This window comes from Pocillopora damicornis, chromosome 4 (genome assembly GCF_964200805.1).
Source record: "Pocillopora damicornis chromosome 4, jaPocDami1.2, whole genome shotgun sequence".
Classification (NCBI taxonomy): Eukaryota; Metazoa; Cnidaria; class Anthozoa; order Scleractinia; family Pocilloporidae; genus Pocillopora; species Pocillopora damicornis.
In genome coordinates this window covers 23104151-23129892 of record NC_142673.1, presented here as the reverse complement: position 1 = coordinate 23129892, position 25742 = coordinate 23104151, and the positions used below count along the sequence as shown (strand labels likewise).

At 36.7% G+C, this 25742-nt stretch overlaps 1 protein-coding gene across 7 annotated transcripts; it reads right to left on the bottom strand.

Moving 5' to 3' along the window:
* Positions 1–18: 18 nt before the first annotated feature.
* Positions 19–24329, bottom strand: LOC113683457 (epithelial sodium channel subunit beta-like). 7 transcript variants are annotated; one of them, XM_089204142.1, is made up of 14 exons: positions 24201–24329; positions 19792–19858; positions 15991–16071; positions 7701–8031; positions 6527–6960; positions 5617–5747; positions 5352–5515; positions 4907–5017; positions 3316–3418; positions 2444–2522; positions 2266–2320; positions 2006–2082; positions 1607–1682; positions 19–776 (listed from the first exon to the last, which is right to left on the bottom strand). In XM_089204142.1, the coding sequence occupies exons 4-14, from the start codon at positions 7935–7937 to the stop codon at positions 609–611; spliced, it is 1635 nt and encodes a 544-aa protein (XP_089060268.1). In that variant the 5' UTR covers positions 7938–8031; positions 15991–16071; positions 19792–19858; positions 24201–24329; the 3' UTR covers positions 19–608. The 7 variants fall into 7 exon arrangements, with proteins under 7 accessions (XP_089060268.1, XP_089060267.1, XP_089060269.1 ...); XM_089204141.1 differs by lacking the exon at positions 24201–24329 and adding an exon at positions 17533–17648 and having other exon boundaries at positions 19792–19925; XM_089204143.1 differs by lacking the exon at positions 19792–19858 and having other exon boundaries at positions 24201–24326.
* Positions 24330–25742: the final 1413 nt, after the last annotated feature.

Genomic DNA, 25742 nt, shown 5'->3' with positions numbered 1-25742 from the left:
CATGCCGGTCATTTGCACTCATTATACAACAAATTTTTATTGAACAATATCATACAGATTATTTTGTCAGAATTAATGTGACAAGTTAAATACCCTGTTTACAAATGATGTCTCTTTCAAGCAGGGAATAGGTGAGGGGCAAGTGGGGATGAATAAAGGGGGTAAGTTTCTAAAGAAACTGTGGTGCTGCGTCGGTGAGGTAGCATGACAAGATTATTTGGTTTTATCAATTGAGTTGATAATGTAAAGTAGCCACCGTAAAGAGTTTCAAAGCTGACGTTTCGAGCGTTAGCCCTTCGCCAGCTAAAGCTTGAAACGTCAACTTTGAAACTCTTTACAGTGGCTTATTTACATTTTCAACTCAGTCGATAAAACCAAATTATATTGTTCAGCAGAAAAATGCGGAGGAGATAAAACTGATACCAAGTTATGGATGCTGTTTGATTAACTACCAGATTGTTAGACCTAATAATTATAAAATATGTGTAGTAGATAGTAAGGAGAGTTAACATTTAGATCTTGGGAGATCCTCATGAAGCCTAAGTGGTTTCCTTGCAGAACGTATTTTGATTGTATAAAATTTACTTAAGCACTTTGAGGAACGATCCTCACTTCATTTCATGGATATCTCTAACTTCTCCGTCAGTGAGGTAAAATTTACGAGCCAGCACCCTGATCATGTCCAGGAGCAGTTTAATCACTTCGGCCACTGTGATGAAGGACACACCGATCCAAAGACCTAGCTGCCCTCCCACGTCACTCATCAGATTCTCAAACTTTAAAAAAAAAAGAAAAGATCGTAAGCCTTCTAATGCCATCAAAGCCATAAAGAAGATCGTCTTCTCAATAGCAGAGAACGGTATCATCAATCAAATGGTTCGAAACACTACAACTTGTCTAATTGGATGAATGTCGAGTTCGTATGCAATGTTGTTTGTATTTAGCTAGAGTATAGTTTTATCCTCCCTTGCTGTCATATTGGGTAGATGGAGTAATATCATTTATGACATGAACGGAAATGTTTTACCGAGAACTTACTCACTCAATACGACCAACACGTCCTAGAGCCGAGTGGCGTATCTTTTGTATGTAAACACGAATGGTGATACTGAGCAACGACGTCGCGATTCCCAATTTTTTAAACTTTGCTAAATGAACTTGGTTTGTTTGTTGTTTGGAGTAATGGCCATTGCAAGATTTTTTTTGGTTAGCAATGAAGATGTAAATACATTTTTTGAACAACAAGAAAAGTTCAACGAGAATAACAAGATGAAAAAGCTGCATGATCTAAAGATTTCCAAGGAATTTCTCGAAAGTTGCCATCGTGTTTGTCTACATACAATTTGCAGCACTCATAATGAAGCATGATAGTACTCGTTCAATGGCATGCCTACCCTTCAGTAAAACAAAGGCTCTTTCAATTTGCATGCTACGAATTCTTATTTGCTGAAAGAGTCCTTCTCATCAGATTTTTGTGAAGCCTACGGAGTATCCGTAACGACTCTGTGCAGAAGCACATATCACAAGGATTCACGAGATCTCAGAATAAATAAAAGATAACATAAAACATGGGACCATGTACACCAAGTTCACTAAATACACTTACTGCATAGTATTCGGAGTATGTTATTTTCTCCATGTTGAGTTCCTCAAAATAAATCTTTATTCTTAGGAAATTTTGCCTGAGATTAAAGATTAAACAAAAGCGAACATACTTATTACATTTAAAATATCTAACCGCAGAAGGGACTTTACATTGATTAAAGTGTATTCAACACAAAGGGTGGAAAGGTTTATCCCATATTAATACTGTAAGCTTTAGTACAACAACAAAAAAATCATCATCATCAGAAAAATTCACAGAGCACATTCAATTACAGGATATTCAAGAATATATCGGATTAGATTAAAACGAAGAAATCAACCTTTAAAATGGATGTGGTTTTCCCTTTATAGGTGAGTGTGAGGAAGCGGGAGTGCAGACCGGGGGGGGTCTTAAGATTACCGTAATGTGTCTTTGTCGTTTCCCATATTTTTGAAATTGGTGTCGCCTTCTCTTCGCATCATTGCTTGAACTTGTTTCTGTAAAGTGTAATAACAATGAAAAATGGTGAATTTTGGTATTTTTCTTAATAATTGAGGAAGTATTTGCTACTTAAATCTTCAATCGGTTCAGTGGTTTAAATCGCTTGCAAGTTAGCATGAAGGCCGATACAGGTAAAACCTACAAATTATTATTTTGATGACATGGGTAAGCAATCTTACCTCGTAACTTTGAGCCCACGCTGAATTGGACATTGACGTCCTGAAACTCATTTGCCTGTTTGAAAAACAAATTAATTTATTTAACTAGGCAGTTATTGTTTGTGGATGCTTATTTGAGAAAAATTCGCATTTGTATTGTGACGAGTTGTATTCTACGGAGTAATAAAAAAATACATACTGGCAAGGTTGAGGGCACCGTCTTGAACAACCAAGTTCGTCATTATCATATCTCTTTTGCTGTTCTTGAACACATTGCACTGGTTATGAGAATCAAAAATATATTAGTATTTGATCGTTTATTACGATATGATAGGACATTGTTAAGGTTTTAAAACCCAAGGCTACCAAATTGCGCATGCGAACGTTTGGTTAGCAAATGCGATATGAAATATGGTCATAAACCTTAAGAGTACTGTTGTTATGAGTCGAAAAGAAAGTTTACAAAAATGCGATTCAGACTGAGGGCTGAAAAAATCAAAGAAGAGGTAGAACCATTTTTTATATGACCCGTATGGCTGCGCTCACGCAATTTAATAAAAAACCATTATGAAGTGTGAAGTGTGAAGTTTGAAGGATTGGACAGGCTCAAGAGGGCTGGTACGGAGAAAGCTGTCCCGCTGTATTTGTATAGTTCTGTCGCATTTTCCACGGACGTGAATTCTATTTGTAAACTTGAACTTCAGAAAGATAGAAATGAGGTAATGGGTTGTGTTACCGATTAATTGAGATTTCTTGTTGCAACTCGAAGAATTAAATGTCAATATTTCAAAAACTCACTTGTCATATGTTGAAACTTACATTGACTGAGTTTGTTAGAGCCAATCACGGAAATATTTTGCTCTCGGTCTTGACGCACGAACCTCTCCGCACTCAGTATCTACGTCATGTACGTCATAACTTCGAGACAAATATTTTCCCGTCTGGCCTTCTCACTCAGTAAATAAAAACATATTCATTTCTTAAAATTTTTATAGAACATCATTTCGCCGGTTTCCAACAGCGTGTTAAAGTGTTCAATAAAGAAAAGCTCTAAATAAACAAAGAACTTACGTTCAGTAACATTCAAACATATCTCTCCACCCACAGGGAATTTTCCTTCAGTGCACTTGCATTTATCTTTCTGCGCCTCAGCCAGACACGAATACATACAACCCTAAGAAGAGAATTTAAAGTAGCAAATTTACGTCAGCTTTTGTGTTTTTCAGAACTGGATGATAACATGCTTATAGATGACTCAATGAATTCCTTTTTTTAGTTATAAATTAAGACTCACATCGACACCAAATCCAATTTTTGTATTTATTTATGTTGTGACCAGAATTTTAATCTATGTCTTAAAAGACATAAAGTCAAAAAGAACAATAAATCTGACATTTCAGCTCACACAAAAGAGAAATTGCTCTGTTGTGTTAAAATTTTGTGATTTTTCTGGCTAGTTTGTCCAAGTAAAAACATGAAGCAACACAATTCTGGTAAATTCAGGAGTTCCAACACTTAAAAATTGCAATTTTACTTATACAATTTTTTAGAGTATTTTTTTTTCGAATTGAATGCCTTTTTGCCTCAGTCTATTTTTAATGCAAAGAACTTAAATTTTTCATAACTTCCTCCTCATTCCATGTGAGATTTATCAGAATTCAAAGAATTTTCGTCTGCCAACAGTCTTTATTCGCTACGGAAATGGACTATATTAAAGTTAAATCCAGAAAACAAATATGAACCGGTCGGTAATGGTCGCTTGGTGGAGGGTGGGGGGTGAGAGGATTTTGATCGTGTCACCATAAAATTTACCTGACTCCCCATAAGTCCATAAAGCCCAGTAATAATCTTACGAACCTCCCTCCTTGGCAGGGGGATGGGGTCAGAGGATCTTGATTGTGTCAAGATATAATTTACCTGATCCCCCATAAGGCTGATTAATAATGGTAATTGAACTGAGTGGAGTGCAATATGGGCAGAAATCATACGCGTGATTTCAAAATCGAATGAGTGTACAGTGCGAGTTCGATTTGAAATCACAAGTATGATTTCAAACCAAAATTGCACGACACGAGGTTAAATTACCACTTTATTACATCCATTTTGAAATCGCACAAATGCAGACTTAGTCAGTTTAAATATTTTATTGAAGCAGTACTGAGCCGGTCTGAAATTAAGTTCATCCATTTTTGGGGGGGGGGGGGGGGAAGTAAGAGTTTTGGAAACAAAAGTTGCAAAATTTGCCACATGATACTCTTTGTCTTTTATTTTTCTGCAATTTGATCGGTTACTTTAAACAAGCCTTGAAATCTGATTGGTTGTTTTGTTTTTTAGTGTAGCCTCTTCATTGGCTGGGAAAAAGATGCGATTTGAAGCAAAAAATGGTGCGATTCGTGAATAAATCACATCAATTAGAGCCAATCAGATTACAGGGACCACCAGTGATTTCAAAATGAGTGTAATAAATATTCTTATGATCCCCCGTCTCCTCATTGGTAATTAATTGGCAGCTAATTTTATATTGCTTACGTTAATACTCTTCAGTTTGGCAATCACTGACCCCCCCCCCCCTTTGTTTCCCCTAAAAACCATGTGATCGCTCCCTTTCTGGCGATAAATAATCCCTAGTCCCTTAGCTATGCCAAATCGTAAATTGACAAACCTGCACAGAATATTTTGAGCCTTTGAAACGCTTGTAAACGGAAAATTCTTCCAGTGTGTCATGGCCATAGCAGCTGTCATTCTTAAAGGGATCCACTCTAACGATATGTAGCTGTTGAAGAAGAGATATGGCTTACGCAAAACCAATGTAGATTTGCAGATAAATCGACACGTTTAATAATGAATAGGAGTAAGAGAAAATGAAGCTGTGAGACTGGATATTTTTGTAGGCCTTATTCGAAAGGAATCTTTTAAAATTTTGTTCTTCTTCTTGTTCTTCTTGATCTGGTTTTACGGAAACAATGTGACATGCACCAAGATGGAAACTTTGTAGCGCATGAATGGTTATGACTTGATCCTCCTTAACTCTACGAATACATCAGTCTGATCTTAAAGTAACTTAAAAAGAATTACACCAGGAATAATGTTTACAACGCAACACAAACCTGTCTTAAACCAATAGAAGTTGAAAATCCAGGAGATACAGTGAAACCCTCGTCAACAGGAAAGGGAATGCTGCGCTGAGGAGTCAGTAGAATACGCACCCCTGCCTCCTGGCTTATGCTAGGAATATACTCTCCCTGATTCACAAATAAGTCCAGTGTGAGACCTGACAGGAAAAAAATAGAAGGCTTAGTTGGTCAATCAATTTCAAACCTTCCTGGTCAGCTGGATTTGCACTGCTTACTATAAAGCAGATAACGCCATTACCATATTGTGGTCCAGGTTTTGTGCTTGTCAATACAGGAGTCTTTTTACCATCCTCTGTGGCACCAGAATTAAATGTATAACAGTTTCCGTATCTCCAGTTCCACGTTCGTTTCCAGTACTTCAGGAAATCGCTGTGTGTCAAGAGAATCAGACAAGTTGGGAGGATAAGAACTTGGGACGATATAAGGCATGACATGCATAACAAATAAAAGAACCGTTTCCTCTCTCCTCTCTCGCTCTCTCTTATCCATCCTATCCTTTTACAGTCAGGATTGCAGGACTGACTCTCGACCAATCACAAAAACAAAAGACGTACTTCTATTGGTCTGGTCACGTTCAAGTTTCTAGGAAAGGTATCAATAACCCTTTCTTGTAGTTCTCTTGTTATGTTTTATCAATATACCTCACAACTGATTTGAGTAGACCATATCGATGGAAAGGAATTAAAGATCAATTATTTATTAGTACCATAACAAATTCTACAGAGGAAAGAGTTGCGGACTCACATTCTGTTTCTCAGAAAGTTTTGAACGCCATTCCAAATCTCTCTCTCTCTTCAATAAGCCCTCCTTTGGGGAGCCATTGAGGTTAGTCTGCCCACACTTCCCCCCTCTCCCCCGTCACTTCCCCCTCCCACCTCCTTCCTAACTCTGCCGGGGCGTATGAGAGAGTTTACGGTGTATAATTCAAGTACTGTATAGTTGGGCCTTTTCGTATTCCACAATGCCTTTCGATATAAACCCATTGTAAGAGTATCCGATGTACTTATCGGGAAGTTTAAGATTTATCTACCTATGGCGGCAGACGATATTTCTTTTCCCTGATATCTCTCATCATGACACACACAAAAACAAATTCATCCTTTGCTTCTTTTCAAAATGGTTGTGAAGTTTCTGTAGCTTCTACTTACCCATCTTTACACGAAAAGTCTTTCCAATTACAACGAAACACCAATTCATTAAATTCATGTCCCGCATCCATTAAATCGCTTATGTTTTGCTTGGCTAACGTGCTTAGAATCAGATATTCAGCGTAGGCTTGTTCGTCAATCGTAACATTGCTCAATCTTATGTGTTCCTCGGCATTTGAATCGTCAATCTTTAAAGATTCCTTCATGGCTTCTTTTTGTCTGTCCGGAGGACCGAATGAGGTTGATGAACTGCCGGAACTCGACTGATTAGCTGCTGCACCTTCCTTATCGTGGTCATGTCCGTCTTTTGGCGGTTCTCGCTCCATAAATTTGTCAAAAGTGCTCACGATTGCTTCTGTGTCCCCAAAGGAACGAATTTTGGATCTCCTTATAATGTTAAGGTTACATATGGTCACTGCAGGAAATTTAACTGTCTGTAAAAGAATAGAGGGATGATAAAAACTGATTATTAGGTGTAATACAGACAATCTTGGTTTAGGAGATAGAACTGAGCTTTAATGAAAATCTACACCTTAACCTTGTTTGACTTTTTTCGCCCCTAAGATCTCATAGCAATTTTCCCTACTGTCTGCTGTGTAATTCTTATGTTGTTACCTCAGAAAATCGGTATTGGATCATCTAAAAACTCTCTAATTGATATTTTTCTCTGTTTTCTTGTCACTTATCTGCTTGACAGTGTATTATTGATGTTGTAACAAGAAATGCTGTCTTGGTCACTCTTGGGATTTGAAGAGTCAGTCAGTGTTCGGGTAGAGCAACCTTGGTAGCAATGGGAAGGTCATAGATTTGATATCCTTCCTCTCTTTTTTTATCATATTTCCGATTTTGGCTCTAATACTTACATAACTTGATCACCACTAAAACACTACTGAAATATCAGACACTGGCAATTGAAATATGAGAAGAGGGAACGATATGTTATTTTTCTTTTCTAGTTTTTTGTTCCACAGTATAAATTTCGCGCAGCCTTTCTCTCGCCCTGAGATATCTGTATCACTTTTTACAAGTAATTAGCCCACAACTCACAACTACTACACGTTCCCGATTCGCATATCAAATAAATGAGTAAATAGATTTAAATAGACAATATCTATTACAATATAAAAAACCCAGTAACATCAAAAGTAAGCAAAACAACGTCCGCATGACTCACCCTCACGTACGTGACGTCAATATCAGACTTCGTTGGTTTGTCGAGATATGTTTCCAATAACAAAATCCCTTGAGATATCACCATACCTGCACAAGTCAGAGTCACCAGTACCCAAAAACCACACCAAAACCAAGATTTGGCTTTCGCGGTCGAACCTATCTTGCCCACACCATGGGCACTGGTTCCATCTGCAAACTCGTAGAGTAACTCTCTAAGAGATCGTTTGTTTTTTGTCATTATGAGGTCAGCTTGACTTGAGTTTATCTCAGCGTTCACTTTCCAGGGGTCCGCGGGAGAAGATACTCTTGATGTTGCAGATGTTAGCTCCGTGCTGAAAGAAAAGCACCATTAGATGGAAGACAATGAGATGAGAACTGATCGCGCTATGATTGGTTCGAAGTTCTCGGAAGGGGGCTAAACAGAGAGAAGGATTTATTAGAGCGTGTGCGGTAGAGTACATCTTGTTGTGTGTCTTTACAGAGACATAGATGACGCTGAAACTGGTATGGCATGAACATCGGATACAATCCATTGCAGGTCGTGAAACCAAGTTTTTCACATAATTTCTCTTCTTAAATCTTGACAGGCAAACGAAAAAATGAAATGTATTTGTTTAAGTACAGCAGCGAAATAATTAATAGTCTCGTTAAGCAGAGAGCACGTGCGTTCGTCAAGACCTTGTGCAGATCAAACGAACTTTAAAAAATTTGTTTAAAGACTATGACAGAGTCTAGAACTCAAAGAGTCGACTTAAATTTAGCGATTAGGTAAGGATTTAGTACCGTGTACGTAAATGGAAAAAAAAAGAGCAGAGGAACAGACATCAAGCTTTTATATTGAATTGCAATAATTTTCAAGAAGATTGAAAATCCAACTTCAACTTTAGATGAGTAAAATTTCTCAGGTTTGTTTCGGTTTCCTCGGTCTCACGTCACAATTACACATTCAGTTTTATTAGTTGTGCTTATGTCAACAACACAGGAGTCATTAAGCCGTGTGAAAAGTCCACATAACTTGATATTCATATTCAAATCAGTGTACCCACGATCAGTCACCATTCTTTGTAAGTTGATTGAACAGAATTGTTATCCACACTGGAACACTTTTCTTTAAAAAGCTGAAGGATGCAATGAAATCATGACTGATAGCTCCGGCCTTTAATTATCCTTTCAGAAAGTGAGAAATTTATCATAGAGCAGAGGTTCTTAAAACGATTTATGATAATGTAATTGAGATAATCCGGATTAAAAAATGCGTCCGAACGAAAGAGAGCAAAAGTTTATCACTAAAAAGCTATGAGAATACCCTACACCTGTATTAGCTAGCGGTATTTCAAATGTTGCCAAGTCAAAGCTTTACTTCATTATACATTTTAATACTAAGCTCCCAGACTTAAGACGGTGTGGCTTTAAACTTTCAGTGCACTCCGTTAAAGATACATTTTTGAAGGAAAATAAAATAGGCTGCGTATAAAACCATAATATCTTTCCTTTAAACCACTGCTTCGCTATATTCGTTGCATAATATGATGATTCAGCTGACCAAAAATATGCCAACAACATCGGTCAGATTAAATTTTATCAGGAAAATGTCGTTACTTTGCTTATGGCCACAACTCATGTAAAAATCCATTTGTAACTTGATTGATGTCCTTCCGGTAAATTCGGCATTTACGTAAAGAAGTTTGTCATTTTATCGTCACATTACGCATGTTGTCGTACTACGATCTGCATAGTCATTAAATTCGGTATTTACTTTAAATCACATAATGGTAAATTTCTGCTAAAATCAACGTTTCATATATCTCTTGTTGGCTCCACTACAAACTTGACCACGAACTCCAAGATGTAAGAGCCGTTTTGAACAGTAAATATTAAGGGCTTTTCCTTTTATCAGATCAAAGTTGCGCTTTCAATTACCTGTATGACCGGGGAGGAAACACCATTCTCGCCCACCGTTTTGTTTCTTTAGCAGCCATACTCATAAGATCGTTTTAAGTAGCACTACCGCTTGTAGCCTTTTCACCACCGTATCTTTCGCTTATCTTTCGTCAAGTATGGTGCTGGTCTTCCTCTATTGTTATTCCTCTATTATCCTCTATTACAATGCGTTGATTTATGATCATAGTGCATCGTGATATGGCGACATAGCCAACTGCAATGCCTAAGTCTTTAATCCAACCTTCTTATATAGTTGGCGATGTAAAACACATTACCCTGTCAACGCCGCTTAAATTCGTGATAACACGAAGCAGCTGTATTTACATATGGATGATCAACACCATTTTGAGTTAGCACAAGAAAACAAAAGAGGTTTAATGACGCAGTGTGAGAAACTGATAAAGTGGAAAGTTGTATTATAGAGCATGATAATGATCACCAGGATGATTAGAACTCAAATGACCCTGATTTCATTAAAATTTAGCCTACCCTCCACAAGAGGCGTCCTATCTGCCACCGCCATCTCTTTTCAACGACCAGAATGGACTCAGATTTCTCTCTCGCACTACGCTGACCCATACTTGGTATTCTTATTAAAACTCCCTACAAGCCACCTCAATATCACCAACAGGCCGAGGCAGGCGAGGCGGGAGAGCGAAGGAAAAATGAAATTGACTCGCTAGCCTTTCTCAGTTGATATTTTCTTAGCTCTCCGCCGAATCAAAATGTTGGAACATGCTAAAGGCACATGCACCGTGACTGCTGTAGAAAAGAGCACCCGTATTGTAATGATAATCTTCATTGAGGTGACTTTTTCATATAGATATGGTTTTCAAAGAGGATCTCCTACCTTGCCTATCTGTAAATTTACGCGTCACGTATTATTTTTTGGCTTAATCACGTTTCACATATAAAACCTTAATCAACCTCACAATGAAGTCTCGGCATTGTGGGAATTGTAGTCGTACGTCGCAAATGTTTTTTTCTGGCAAATTGAAAGATGTATTGTTTATCGAAACACAAGGTTAGATTTAATTCCGCGGCGTTAAGTCAAATTTTAGCTGAGATTTATTTCGCTGTAATGTTCAATAGTGTGCGAGCACATGACAGGTGGGCAGACTTTTTTTCTCACTTATAATTGATGCTAAGCACTTTGTGACACATTTAAACGAAAGACAGCGAGAGGCCTGAAGTAAATAACAAGATTCTCAGTTGAAAAACGTGCTTGTGATTCGAAAGTCCGGTAATTTACTGACCTCTTTGGTTCTATTCATCTATCAGTTAACAATTTAAAAAAAAAATCGTTTGAAATTGAAACAGCATTGTTTGCACAGTATGCAAACAAAGGAATCCGCTTAATATAGCTTTATCAACTTTGAATTATATTGTAAGTTACGAACCTCACTATAATCACGTAGTTTAATAAACGTGGAAAATATTTCTTGAGATATATGTGTCACTGAAAACCTGCAACTGAGAAGCGACTTTGTATGCCAGTTAATTAGCTTTTCAAACATTATATACAACAATTATTTACCTCTTGAAGTTCAATCAATGGTCAATCGAGTGAGCTGCAAATCACACCCCGTAGCTTAAAATGTTTACGCTGCACTTAAGAAATTTAACATCTTGTTGGCGCATCTTTAGCAAACTCCTATGGCAGATCTCCTTTTCTGATATGATCCGCCCAGTTTTGATTCTCAATACTGCCTGGTTGCTTCGCAATGTTTGTGAAGGACTTTTGAGTGCAACATTACTGATATCAACAAGACCTACTTACTCGTCGTTGACGCTCTCAAACTCGCTTTTGAATTTAAAATAATCAGTTTTTTTTTTTTAGCGATACGCAAGGCATCAACCGTATTGCATCAGTGAGAAGCCATATCCCAAAAATATTCTCGTGTATTTCAAGGAAACGTTTCATATTACTCAGCAACTAACCTGAATAAAACAGACCATCTAAAACCATTGCCAATACCTAACAGAGCATGCAACAGATGAAAACTCACCTCTGGATTTTTCTATTACATAATGATGTTCTTTACCAGAATTTTTACGACTAGCTGACAGGAGTTCTACAGAAAGCACTAATATTTCTGTTTCTGTTTCACCGAGTGAAAAAGTGGATGAAAACGTTTAACTTAATAATAATTATGCACTACTTTGTCGGCTTTATGTTTCTGCCGATTGCTATGAGTTTCAGCAACACTTCTTTATTTTTCTCCCTTTTATTGAGGCGGAGATGATATGTCGCCCTCTGAAATTACGAAGAAAGACGAGCGGTATATTTTATCAAGAATTCTAAGGACACTTTTAAGAGCTTGTGGATGAATGGAAATAACTCCCTTCTAAAAGTTTTTAGTCTATTACTAGGTTTGCATGGTTTTTTTGTTTTTCAAAATTTATTCCGGAAATCTCTCTTTCATATCTTAGGAAGTGATCTACCTTTTTCAACAGAATAGCTTTCACAAAACTAACTACTTATTTTCCACAAAACACTGTCATATTGCCCATGAGCAGATCTTTATTTGTGAGCAGTTATTTACGGATCAAGTAGTGGGCTCACGGTGAACGAAAAGGATGGAAATAAAGTATTTCGAATGGTAATGAGGAACGTTTTGTAGGTGTGGGCATAATATGTCAAATTGCCGTAAAAGTTTTAATTCAGTTATCTCTTACTTTTTCCTTTGATCTCGAACTTGCAAATCTTCCCCAGAAAAGTCGAATATTATGCCACAAAGAGAAACCATTGAATTAAAAGTACTTCTTCGCAGAATGATCAACACTTGATAGCTGATTGAAATATTTCATGAATTCTATTAGGAGGACCTACTGTCTGGATAATGAATGAGGATTTAGAAATTTGTGAAGTGTAAATTCAAATTGCGCAACGACCATTTGAAACTGAAGATGACACTGGTAATGCCAAAGCATGTTTTGAAAACTGAAAACTTTTGTTTCTTTTATAAGAATTATTGTTACTCTGCTTATTTTCTTATCGTTTAGAACTTCCTTTTTATCACTATGTTCAGAAGGACTTGCATGGATTTATGAGAACATGCCAAATTCGGTAAACACAGAACCTATACCAGTTAGACTGGTTTTATATTATTTCATTCTCTGGGCTAGACTTTCCTCTTGATAAAAGCAGCCTCAAAAGACTCACCCACAATTTGAGGTAAATTCTTCCACTGCCTGATTACGAAGTTGATTATTGAATGTGTATAGGTGTAATTCAGTTTAATTCCGAGTCCCTTCCTTTGACGACTATCAGTTTTCACCCACGAACTGATGTCGATTACAATGTTTACTTGAATCACCAGGACCATTGTTAATAGCCCACAGGCAGAGGAGAACTGATTCAAGTTTATTTTTGTACCTTATGGATTCTCACTGTTTAATTAGGAAACAATACAGACCAGAATTGCATAAAATTTCAAGAAGATTATCAGCGCGTGGGTAGCATCGAACTAAATGAAATCTATCTTCAAGCTTCCATCTATTTTCACTCGGTGCAACCGGGGGAACCCCTAGATTAAATTAAAAGGGATTGTGCTTATGACGCAACTCGCTGCCATCAATTAAAAGCTCGGAAAAGGGGACAGGCATGGGAATGCCGTTGGAAGAAAGGCAGAAGTTCGATGGGATGTAAAGAATCTCCTTAACCGGAGTTCGGCATGATTATTTACAGGTTGTACTTCGGAGATTAATCTTTGCTGAGAACATTTAATTGAACATATTTCCAGGTTTCTAAATTTAACTGAGAAGTATGTAACTGTAAAGATGCATAATTGCAATCCTTCTTTGCCAGCAGGTGTACTAAAAGTAATTTCCTCTTCTTATTTATGCCAAGCGTCTTGAAACATACTTCAGGCAATGTATGCTGAAAAACTCTAAAATAATTAATATGCTCTTTCAAATAACACCTACCACGCCATCTCTATTTCAATGCCTTGCTTTATTCTTCCAATCCTTATCAGTTTTAGATTTGTTTATATGAAATTGTAGCACTCAAAATCATCCGAAATTTTTTGATTTGTTTACGATGGTTACGAATTTTCATATCTCCTGTGCAACTTATCTTTCCTTAGATCATTATGACTTTTTTCGAAAATAAATAAAGAAACATCCGTCCTTCCAAAACTTAGACTTGTGAAATCTGCGACCGAAAAGAACTGCGCGTTACTCACTTTCTTGGAAGATGAAATAGTTACTGTTGTTATTAGCGCAGCATACTTTCTCTTCCTGTCGAAGTCATTCGAGTGATAAATGATTTTCAATTCTCGTTTTTTTTGACGAAGGAACTGAAGGAAAAAGTTTTTCATGTATAAGCTTACCTTTCCGAGCGATTCGTTGTCATAACTCGCTGTTTTGAAGAGGAAATTTTCTTCAAGAACCTCATTCAGCTTACTGTGTTGTCCAAGATATATAGATCTTGTCACGAACACTGTCAGATCAGTATCGGAAACGTAGTAAAAACTCACTAATGTTTCGAAACGCTGGTTGATCAAGTAAGAACCTGGTTCTGACCTTCAAAAATGCCAATCTGTGCCAAAACTTAGCTGAGAAGTTGTTTTTAATTATTTAAAGCAAACTTCCAATCATATTTGCCCGCTTTTAATATTATTTGCAATTCCAAAGTTATCTTCAATCCAACTTAATTACAGTTACCCTGACTATTTTGCTTTACCGTCGCGGTAGCAGTTTAATGCTACAAGAGATACGAAGACCTAGAGCTCCACTTGAGGCGTTTTCATGTTTAGATGGACAATTTCGTAATTTTGAAATGAGCAGTTTCAAAATTTTCATTATTGTTATGATCCCATAACAGTAGTGGTACTGGAAACAATGAGCTGGTGTTTGTATAGTGTTAGTGATAAACAATTACTTATTACATGGCCCGTCCTAAAGGAATAATTAACGACAATTATAAACGTTTAAAATGACTTATTCGTAGAAACTCAGTTCGAAAGAGTTGTGGCTCAATATCTTCCACTGGGTAGATTTGGGTCTCAAACAATGATAAAACCTCTTCAAAAATTTTGACTCATGTATATACCTAAAGAATAAAATTTCCTTAAAAATTCAACTTCAATTGCTTCAATTCCGTGGTGACAACCTTTCCCTGAAATCGAAAGCGTATTCAGTGTCACATTTAGGACGGCATTATAAGTACAGACGAAAGGCTTATTTCTTGTCACATTACATTTTTTCAATCAAAAGAAATCCTGGAAAGATTTTAATTGTGCGCCATGTACTCAGTGCAACCGGTGGTGACGTAATTTCATGCTGATAATTTATGATATTATGCACAACTGGAAAAAAGGTGATTAATGCGTACTCGTTCAATTACCACAAGCCTGGTCGGTTTATAAGCTACCCGTAGAAAGCCTTATTCATGATCGCACGTATGAAGGATCAGTTAATGTAACAACACGACCCAGTAAGAAGTGAGATCTTAAAGGATATCTAAGCAATGGAGCATATATCTCACAAAAATATAGCGTTTTCTTGTTGCTCTTCAGGAACTCAACTACATTTGCATCACACAGGAAAATAAATTAATGTTATTGACACAGAGTAAGATAAGTCATTTGTAATTAGTAATTACGTTCACATACAGACTAAGAAAACAAACTGGAAAAACACGAACGTTAAAAGGCCAAAACATTCGTTCAAATCAAACTCTGCGAGAGTGAAAAGAATAAATCTATCGAAAGTTAACTCCTAAAAAGTCTGTCGTTTTACACCAAACATTCAACCACACCATATCAGACGGAGAATGTTGAACCAGGGAACAAATTGACTTCAAGTTGAATCTATCGCGAATATGATGGAAAGACTACTGTTGTCAGTGCTTTTTCAGTAGGGAACCCATTTCAAGCATTAGTCAAACATATCGTAAACAAAAGACTTTTTATGTAATAAAAAAAGGCTTTCAACAAAATGGACCGTTTGGGAGAAAATGTAAGAAAGATTTATCAAAATTGTTTACGAAAATAGTGAAAGCAAGACCCAGTAAACTTTTGGTACCTGACTTTTGGCTATGAGCAACACAATGTTGAGGAGAATCAGAGTTTAAATTTATCCTTCATATTTGAAGCCTACTCGTCTCCATATCCTTGGAATTGTCTTTCATTAAAATGGGATAAGTTGGAGAACAAGTTTCGTGAAAAGCTTTTGGCAAACCGCACCTTTTAAATATTTTTTATTTACTCAAATTTCTTTCATGAGTCGGTTAAATATCTTGAAAGAAAATTTTCTTGAACTTCCAGTTCTGCTCTATTATAATTACACGGCTAAAATGATGAAAATATTAAGCTTTTGTACGAAAAAAAGGGTTTACTTACGTTGAGCTGAATCCGTGTACGGCTACCAATGCTGTAAATACAGGATCGAACGGGCTTGCAAGTATACTTCTTACATTTAATCTGAAATAACATGATCAGTCAACATGATAATTTGATCGGGTAATACAATATAGCCCAATATTTTTTCTGCATTTTTATTACAGGGTTCTTATTCCATAGCAACGAAATGTTATGAAATAAACTTAAGGAGGGTGGTATGTTTTTTTTTAATCAAGCAGTAGGGATAGAGGAGGATATGATTTACTTAGAATTGGCATTCATAAATTTTGGTAAAATTTGCTACTCCCACTCTATGCTAAATCTGTGGGGTTTATTTGAAAATATCGAAATAAACTTCATAGGGGCGGACCATTTTCAAATTAAAATGAATAAAATAAAGTGGCAAAGAGGAACAGAAAAATCTTTTAAGCTATTTTTTTTACGAATTTGGCAAATTCCTAAATCAAAAGTTACTTTTGTGGTTGTGTTAATTTATACGGTTAGTTTAAAGGTAAATAACTTTTTCTTGGAAAATACAGCTGAGTGCTATTATTCCCAAACCCCCAAAAGAGTAGCAGTGAGAGACACATGAATGTAGCCTCGACATTCATTGTCGTCTATGGATAATCTTGACGAGGTCATCGGATCAAAAAGACATCAAGAGTAACTGAATGTATAATCTTAAACTAGCACCAAATGATCTGAAATCCGAAAGATAAAACATGCTGCAGTTCGATAGACCTATTACGCTGGATCAACAAGAAAATCAATGGGAAAAGCTTGAAATAACGCGCCAGAACTGTCCAAACGAGCAATTTTTACATTTCCCTCATGGAGAAGACAGGAATTTATACACAGCAGTCAGTGCGAAAGCAATCAATGCTCAAACTTTTGTGAAATGTAATCTCAATCTTGTGTTTGTTCAACCCTTTCAGTGAACCTTTGTACACAAACTGCTTTCAAGTTCTACCAGTGATGTAACTAAAATAGTAGCGAGCGATCATGCAAATTAACATCACCGATTTCGTTTGTAATATTTTCTTTCTAATTAAGAATGACAGAGCCGCTTATTCTTATTGAGATAATATTAAAACAATACTTTTTCTTTTTGTCTTAAATTAAGACAAACCGTAGCTAGACTATATTCCAAGGTTTTTTTAAACTTGTAAATTCACTTTACTAATAAAACAAAATGATTTGGTCGTCAGGTACAACCCTTCGACTCTCAATACATAACTGAACGAATAAGCTCAGTAGTCCTTATATTGAAGAAATGAGCAGTACAAAACGTTTTTTTTTTCATTATTGGGTGGTTAGGGCGTTATACCAGGCTGACTTAAACTATGGGAATACTCCTGAGTTAACATTATCGTCGTCATGAACTATTATCGCAATGTTCTCATGCAATCATATCCCTGAATGGTGATGTTGAACACAAACTATAGAAACGAGCTGTTTCGGACCAATGCTGAATTACTAATACTGATTAGAAGAAACAGTACTAACCCATGCAACGAAATCAAGAAAATTAATCAAACTTACCTTCAGAAAACCACGTATCGAACATGAAAGGGACGTACAACTTTCTCAGTCGATCGATGTAGGTGATGCAATTTGATTTTTCTCGCGGTTTGTTTTCAGGACTTGTCGACCGGAACCTTTTAGCAAAGACGATTAAATCAAACTGTGGGAGACTGAAAACTTTTTTGTCTTCTCATTCAAATCTGAGCCGCCTAAGGCTGTAATTATTAGCGCTTCATGATGAGTTTATTATGAAGCCATTTGAAAAGTAAATGACTTGTCAAGAAGTTAGCGATGGACAGAATTGAATAAATTAAGTCACGAAAATTAGTCTTTCTCTTCAAAAAATTTGTTTTCTTGTAATAAAATTGACAAGATAAGACTTTGTTTCTATAGAATTTATAAGAGAAGCTAAAAGCGGCTTACATTTATGAGTTTTAAGAGGGAACAACTTTTATTTATGATGGATTTTAACTGAAGGTTACTCTTCAATTTTTAACCCAAAGTAATCTTTTTTTTTCTACCCCCTTCCTTAATGTCATTCGCTTACGTTCTTAACGAAAAGATAAGAAAGGAAAGACTAAAGAAGTATCAGTAAATAGCGAAAAAGAAATATGACAATAAAATAACCAGCTTGAAGATATAGAATACTCTTGGCTTGGGAAGGAAAAATTCTTCACTAACAATGTTCCTGATAGAAACTCATAAAACAGCTTGTTAGTAATGATTATACCTTAGTTCTTACCATTCCTCATGCATTTTAATTGATCATAGTGATAATCATTTTAAAATGATCGTTAAAATGCTTTCAAACGGATTTCTTTTATCGATGATGACTGGTTTATCCTGTTTTTATTAAGGTTTAACATGGAACAACCAATCAAAAGCCTTGATTAAGCTGACTTGCTTTCCTTTTTGACTTTCCCTTAGAAATCAAGACTTTTCTCTCATCTTAATTAGAACAACATGATAATTTTGATATAAATTGAAAAACAAAGTTATCAGAATTTCTTACACTCCCTTCACGAACGTGATTTTCTCGTCATAAAATCTAAAATTTAGAAACAAAATATTTTCCAATACACGCACTACGTTTTTAAACCGCTCATACTAACTAAGTAACTTTTTTTTCTTTAAAGGATCGATATCGGCCTTATCAAGGAGTTTAATGTCAGTTTGGAAGTATAGTTTCTGCTATATTTCAGACTCCAACAAATACCAATATAAAAAAGGTAAATGATTGGGAAGATTGATTCCAAACTAATCTTTAGACTTAAGGACAATAGAAACTGAAGATTCATCTTAGTGCTGATGGGAGTTCATTTTTTGTTTTCAATACTTCAGGCCTATTATCAAACATTCCATCTGCGGAAAATAGACCATCGTGCTCATCCGCTGTTGATGTCTAAGTGGGGTAGTTGAGTGTAATATTTACTTCAATCCTTCACTTAGGTAATACCTATTCAGCTTTATGTCTCTTGCTTGTAGATAAATGAGTTGCCGAGCGAATGAAGTAAACACCAGCGATCTATTATGTAGCTTGTAAATATTATGTTGACACTTTGTCTCCAAAACTTTGCTCCGTCAGTTTGCATTTACAGATTATTTATAGACTCTGTCACCGAGAGTCATGTCATTTATCCACCTGCCATACCATTATGCGCGCCTTCTTTCAGAGATTGCTTTTTTTTTTCAATTTTCAGATTCGGTGCAAAACAAACCCATCAGAATTATACACGCTAGTAGCCGAATAAGTATATTTGTATATTTTCGTGACACGATCAATTCAAATCATAAGTTTAATAATTAAATCTGTTAGTAGGGATGATAAAAAATTAATTTGGTCAAGTATAAATAAAGCACGCTTCTCTGAACATTAGGAAAAAGTAAAGAAGAGATGTGGGGGATTTATATTTTTTGAGAAAAGAACGTTAATATTTGCGTGTATTTAGACGGAATAGTGACATGTATTGGACATAATAAATACCGATGTCTACGAAAAAATAGTCTTCTTTTCAGCAGTTTATCCTTACTCCATCACCGGCTATTTTGAGTGCAGATATACACAAGAAATTTACGGAAGCATTTGCCGAATCGCAATAAGATATGACACATCTTATTTCTCTGTGAGAAGGTGCTTGTTCAGGCAAACTTGTTTGATGAGATTGAAATCTATCTTTCGCCCCTCCTTGTTTGTTACATTGTTCAGATGCAATTCGATTTCACAAATTAATACTTATAATTTGAGCAACATAATATTATTTGAGATAGAAAACTTGCCTGTTCTTCACGGATGCTATAATGGGTTTCTGTACAAAGACTCGGCTGCTTTTAGTTCACTTCTGCTCTACGTAGGCAATTGTGAAATAATTTAATCAACATGGAATCGAGAACGGTGGAAAAGTCAATATGCCAACTATCTTTTGTTAGCATGAGGTCATATCACAAAATATTCTCACGTATCTTAAAGAAGATTGCCTAACGCCCACTCCTTAGAAACTAGAGACGTTATTCCGATAAAAAAAAACAAAAACAAACGTTTCCAAGAGGAACTTAAAAGCATTATTAATAAAACATCCTATCAAATTGGCTCACTCTTTCTATTTCACATATACTTTATTGATTTTTTCATTACCAGAAATTAAAATGAATATTCCGGCTAAACAAAACTGCTAATGGTCCCCTCATTTCAGCTTTCAACGTCATTGATAAGTGAAGCTATGTTACGAAAAAGTTTATGTTTTTCCCTCACAGGGCTTGAAGAACCTTCAAATTTTTGTTCTTTTTTATTGCTTGGGATGACCGTATAAAAATTATTCATTCATCAATTCTCTGACATACTTTAGTCGGTTTGTATCTATTTCAGCATAATTGACTTCATCCTTTTATGATTGATGGGAAGAGATAAGCCGATCTCCTCATAGTCAGGTATACAAATCATTTTCAAGTACTCGCAATTGATTGAACTCCAAATCGTCCCCTTATGAAATGTCTCCGCTAAGAAACTTTGCAAGAGCAAATTTCCGCTTCACGTTTGGAACCAATATGTATTTTGCTTTATAACAAAGCGCGCGTGCTTGCCCTATATAAGTCCTATTGAGCCGCTATGAACAAAATCTTTATTTATGCACGCCCGTGTGAGCATTTTTTTTTACCTGGCTTTAGAGTTCGTTTGGCTTTGATTTTCTTTATTTTCCCTGTAAATTTTGAGCTTTTCATTCACAGTTATCGTTTAATTGGGTCAAATGTTCCAGCTGAAACCAAAGTATAGAATACTTTTGTGTGTGTTGGGAGAATTTTGCACTCTATCACAATAACAGGCTTCTTCGCGCAGATCCTTGTTGTCGCTATGTTATAAAAGAATTTGCTCATGCTTTTAGCTGTGCGTATATCGAGTTATGGATGCACTTGAGAAGTTTGGAGAGCACTCAGAAAGCTAGAGTTGCCCTCGGCTGCGCCTCGAGCTACTCTTACGCATTTTTCGTGCTCTCTAAACTTTCCGCGTGCATCCGTGGATATACGCATGCTAAGCGTGAACAAATTGTTAATGTGCGTGCATTTGCATGTGCGTGCATTCACAATAACATAAGTAGAACTGCCGTAATAAACATTCCCAACCTGGCTTTGGTTTTTGTTGTAAATTTATGTTTGTAGATCCTATCAAGAAATATAGCGTGTCCTATCTTCATTTTTTGGGTCAAAGTTGAAAATCTTTTCGATCTGGAAAGTTGTTGCTGTCTTTTTATTGCTTTGTTCTTTCGGCTAGACCGCATGACCCGCGTGAATTTCTAAAGCTAAAGTGATAAAATGCTAACAAGCTAATTGATACTATGTTGCGTGAATTTTAAAAGCAGCACCCACAAAAGCCAAATAACGAATATCGAATCTTTAGTCATGACGACTTGTAACGAATTATCATTAGTATTACAAGTATTTGAAATTATAGTCAACGCTCTAAAGTTTCCTTTAGAACAGAAAAGCTGACACGATTTGTTATTAGCTCGAAGTCCACACCTCTTATCAAACCCTCATTTTTCGATGAGAGCAGTTGTCGTAATGTTTTTTCTATAAGTTTAAACCGTGACAAAAACAGTGGGTTAAGTTTTATCCATTATCGTTCTCGAAAATTTCATAGAATTAAAAATTAGATGTTATTTAAACCAAAATATTTACTTCATTCTCAATTTTCATCAGCTTTTCCGCGTCAGTGGAGCCCTGTGGCTATGGTAGAGACCCTACAGGCTTTGTAGAACTTATTCTGACTGACTCTTACTCTGTGTACCGCAAATGGGGCAAAGACAAGAAGGAATATCGTAATTGATAGAAATTTTAAGTATCTAATCCGAGCGAAAGTAGTTCTTATTTAATTAATTTCAACCTCAAGACACAATCGATTTTGGCTGTACTTATTCTTAGTTTCTTGGACAGACGGAATAACTACTCAGTTGGAGTCTTGTGCAATGAATGCGAATTCCTACAAGAGATATCTCACTTGGCAGAGATACGACAAACCCGCAAAGCTGATAGGAATGAAGACTGGAATAAATCCTATTTTATTGTTATATTTATATTTCCTTGAAATTTAACTGCAGGAATGTTGTTTTTTAAGGATGTGTTGGAAACAGTAGCAGGTAACTCATTCTTTGAAAAGCTTATAAACTATAAAAATCACAACTTACCACGAGAAAACAGTCAGCAGTAAATTAACTGAAGATGAAAAATGGCGGTCTTCCTTAGAAGTTGTTTGCCAAAAGGATGAAACGTGACAGTTTCCAACTGCATGGAATCAAACAGTTCAATATCTTAATTCTTTGATTCTAATTTAGCCACCTGCCTTTTAATGGTCCATTTCAATTCAGGGTTGTTGGATTCAGAGTCAGGCGGTTTGCAAAGTAATTAGATTTCGAAAAGTATTAAAATTCGCAAATGTTTAGCTTTAACTGGCTAGAACGTAATTGTGGATTGCATTTTAAACATATCTTATTTCCAGTTGCCTTTTTTTCTCTCCAAAGTTTTCCATCTCTCTGCGTAGATTGTTGGAATAGTTTTTCCATCCATTTGATGAAGTATATCGCCCCCATGCAAAATGCAAATTAAGCACATGACCTAAACATGCAGGAAATTTGTCTGCTTTCATAAGGCTACTTTACTGTCACCTGTATACATTCTGTTTATACTGGTTTATCAGTCATCCTCTTTCATTCATTATGTAATGGATCCTTGCCTCTTGAGAAACTAGGCTGTATATCGTGTAGTGAGTCTCTATGGTTTGTTCAACAGGTTCTTGATTGCGGGGCATGAAGAGCGCTTTCTATTTATAATGCTATCACTGACAATATGTGAAGTGAGATGACTCCCTATCTTGATGCTGGAGTGAAGATTAAATAACCTGCATGAATCTGAACAATAATGAAGTTGATATTGCTTTATTGTGCGGATGAATCATTTAAGTCTTCATTACTTTCCACCACTTTCTGTGGATAAGAATTTCAGATACAGGCCGATTATTTCTAAGCTGAACAAGGTGACTAATTCAATATCCGCAGTTTTCTAAGCTTTAGATCCTACTTATATTCGATATCACTTCAGCCAATGCGCTTTGAGAACGCTGGAGGATCAAGATAAGAGTTAAAGTGACGGAGTTAGCGGTGTTGCGTTTTATTGCGGCGCGTCATGAAATTAACATTGTCATTTCTATTCAATTATCTGCCCGAACTATTCTTCTTTTATCTGCCACTTCATCAAGTCTATTTTTCTGCTAACTTTTGGGTTATGCTTCACAAAGTGAACAATTTATGGCTTCCAGTGACCGATCAATTTAGAATAAAAGATTAACCTGAAAAGAAAAAAATAAAAATTCCGTTGTCAGTCATTTCTTTCCGCACGTCCAAAACACGGAGTAATCGGCAGTCATTAGTCATTCGAAACTTAATTAAAGTCACAACTGGATATATCCACATGACATGCACCTCCGCTTTAAATTATACAAATGCATCACTTTTTGTTTAGTCAACATCTTTGATCAGGCAGTTTTTTATTCACACATAAGATTTTTGTCTCTCTCGCGTTTGATTTCGTCCTTTGATTCATTAGTTTACCATTTACCTGAAGGTAAAACACGGAAATAGACATGCAAAAAATTACAGAGGTAATATGCAAAGAATTCAACAAGCGTATTGACTGAGAGCACACCTATTGATTCAGAACAGCGATGAAGGTCTAAATTGAGTGAAAAAAGTTTAAATTGAGCGCAAAAAGTTGAAATGAAGTTGGTTGATGGCATGTCAGTTGATCTCTCGTCAACTTGGAACAAGTAAAACGCTAATCACTCCTGAACCTTTAGCAGGCCACAAATCGCATTCGCTCATATTTGAAATGTTTACTAGTCCTTATTTAATTCCAAATGAAATCGATATAATTTGATGTCTTACGTTAAGATCTCGATTATAAAACTGAAAAGATGACTAAAATATATTGTAGGTTCTTTTCTAAAAGTTATCGATAAATTAAACTTAGTTTTGTTTTCAGTGCTCCAACGCTTTCAGGTGTTTAATTTCGTTAAGAAAAAGAAAGAAAAGAAGCCAGTTTGTATTTGGTGTTTAGTCTCAAGAGCGACGCTCAAACCAATCATTGGGAATCCCTGTAAATTTGAGTCCATGTTTTAACTTTCGTTCGAGCTATTTCCTTACCTAACGAGGTTTTCCTTGTTTCAGTTGCGCTTGTAAATCGTAATGCGGAATCACTTCGGTTTACGGCCTCCGACTTTCCACAAAATTGAATTTGTTGACCAGTTTGACGGCCATAGTGAAAGACATTTCAAATGATGATCCCAGTGTTTTAAATAATTCACCAAATGAAAGAAAAGTTTCATACATCTTTTATAAACTTAAAGATAACAGTGATTGGCATCCGTGATTAAAAACCAATGGGGATTGTATACAGTGTATACATGTTGGTATCGCATGGAGGAAGTCTGCAGGTGAAATCTGACCGGCAACGAAGAGTTCCGTGACAGAGAGGCCCTAATAGATTGTGCTGGCAAAAAAGAAAAACGAGCACAATAGCCTGAAGGTCTGACATGCATATTTGGTGTGAAAGCAAATCTTGTGTAGTCTTCACAAACGAAACCAGTATCGGAAAAATAATTTTGCTTGGATGGTAAAGGCGATAACTAATCTGCTGTGTTAACGTTAATCTCCTTTCCGTCAATGTGAGTGATCGACTGATGTACACAATCGGTATGCGCTCACCAGTTCCTTTGTCTTGTTGCGGAATTGCCCCTAAACCGACCGGACTGGCATCTGAGATAACACACGTCGGAGCGTCTAAACGAAGTCAAGCCAAGGCTGGTGCGCCAGACAGTGCTTCTTTCAAGGCTTCGAATGCGTTTGTTTGCTCTTTTCCTCGTGACCAGGCCGCTTGTGGTCTTTCCGAGTGAGCTTTCGAAGTGGTTCCTCATAATAAAAGGGCTTTTCTTATGTACGTAGAAAACCTCAAAATGGACAACTCGCTTAAATGGGTTCCCTTCCCTTCAACGTAGTAAGCGGCCAGATAACAAGCAACGCACTGTGGAAGTAAGGTGAGGTATTTTTGGTGAGAATTTTACTTATTTTCTTATTCCTTAGAGCGGTCGTAAAAATTCCCATACAAACTCTCGCCATGAATGTTATTTCGTAAGATGATCATCTCACAGCTGGAGCTTGGGCCGCCTGTGGTTGGCTAAATATCGTAGGTATCCGTAGGAGGTCACGCGTCTCGAATAGCGCCTGAGACTTTGTCCTTGCAATGTGGGGCACTTGGGTCGATTAGTTTGCGAACTATGACTTCACGCACCGGCAACGGAAGAAGCTCAAGGACCTTAATTAAGAAGCAACTGTGGATTGTGTCGCGTTTTTCTTAACTGACTGATGGAATGATACGTACCACTCACTTGCCTTCGTCCACGGTAGCACTACACAACACTCCTCGACACAGCCGTGAAAGTAACTACACGGGGTTTTTGGGCAAAGAAAAAAAAATCGTAGTGGGGCCTGCGCTCCAGTATGTCACACGGGCTTTATTTTGGCTTGTTGCGCAAAATTTCTTATTCAATTGACGTGATTCGATCCGTGATCCGATCCGTGATCCGATCCGTGATCCGATCAGTGATCCGATCAGTGATCCGATCTGTAATCCGATCTGGTCTGATCCAGTTTTTGTCGACGCCGTGAAAACCCACTTTTTGCGTCGAT

Excerpts from the sequence above, each read along its gene's own strand:
- LOC113683457 (XM_089204138.1), bottom strand. The coding sequence starts at position 14,042 with ATGAGGTTCTTGAAGAAAATTTCCTCTTCAAAACAGCGAGTTATGACA. Across the intron at positions 8,032-13,977 it reads ACAACGAATCGCTCGGAAAG|CACGGAGCTAACATCTGCAA; the intron begins GTAAGCTTATAC and ends CTTTTCTTTCAG. Across the intron at positions 5,018-5,351 it reads CTTCTATTGGTTTAAGACAG|CTACATATCGTTAGAGTGGA; the intron begins GTTTGTGTTGCG and ends CTTCTTCAACAG.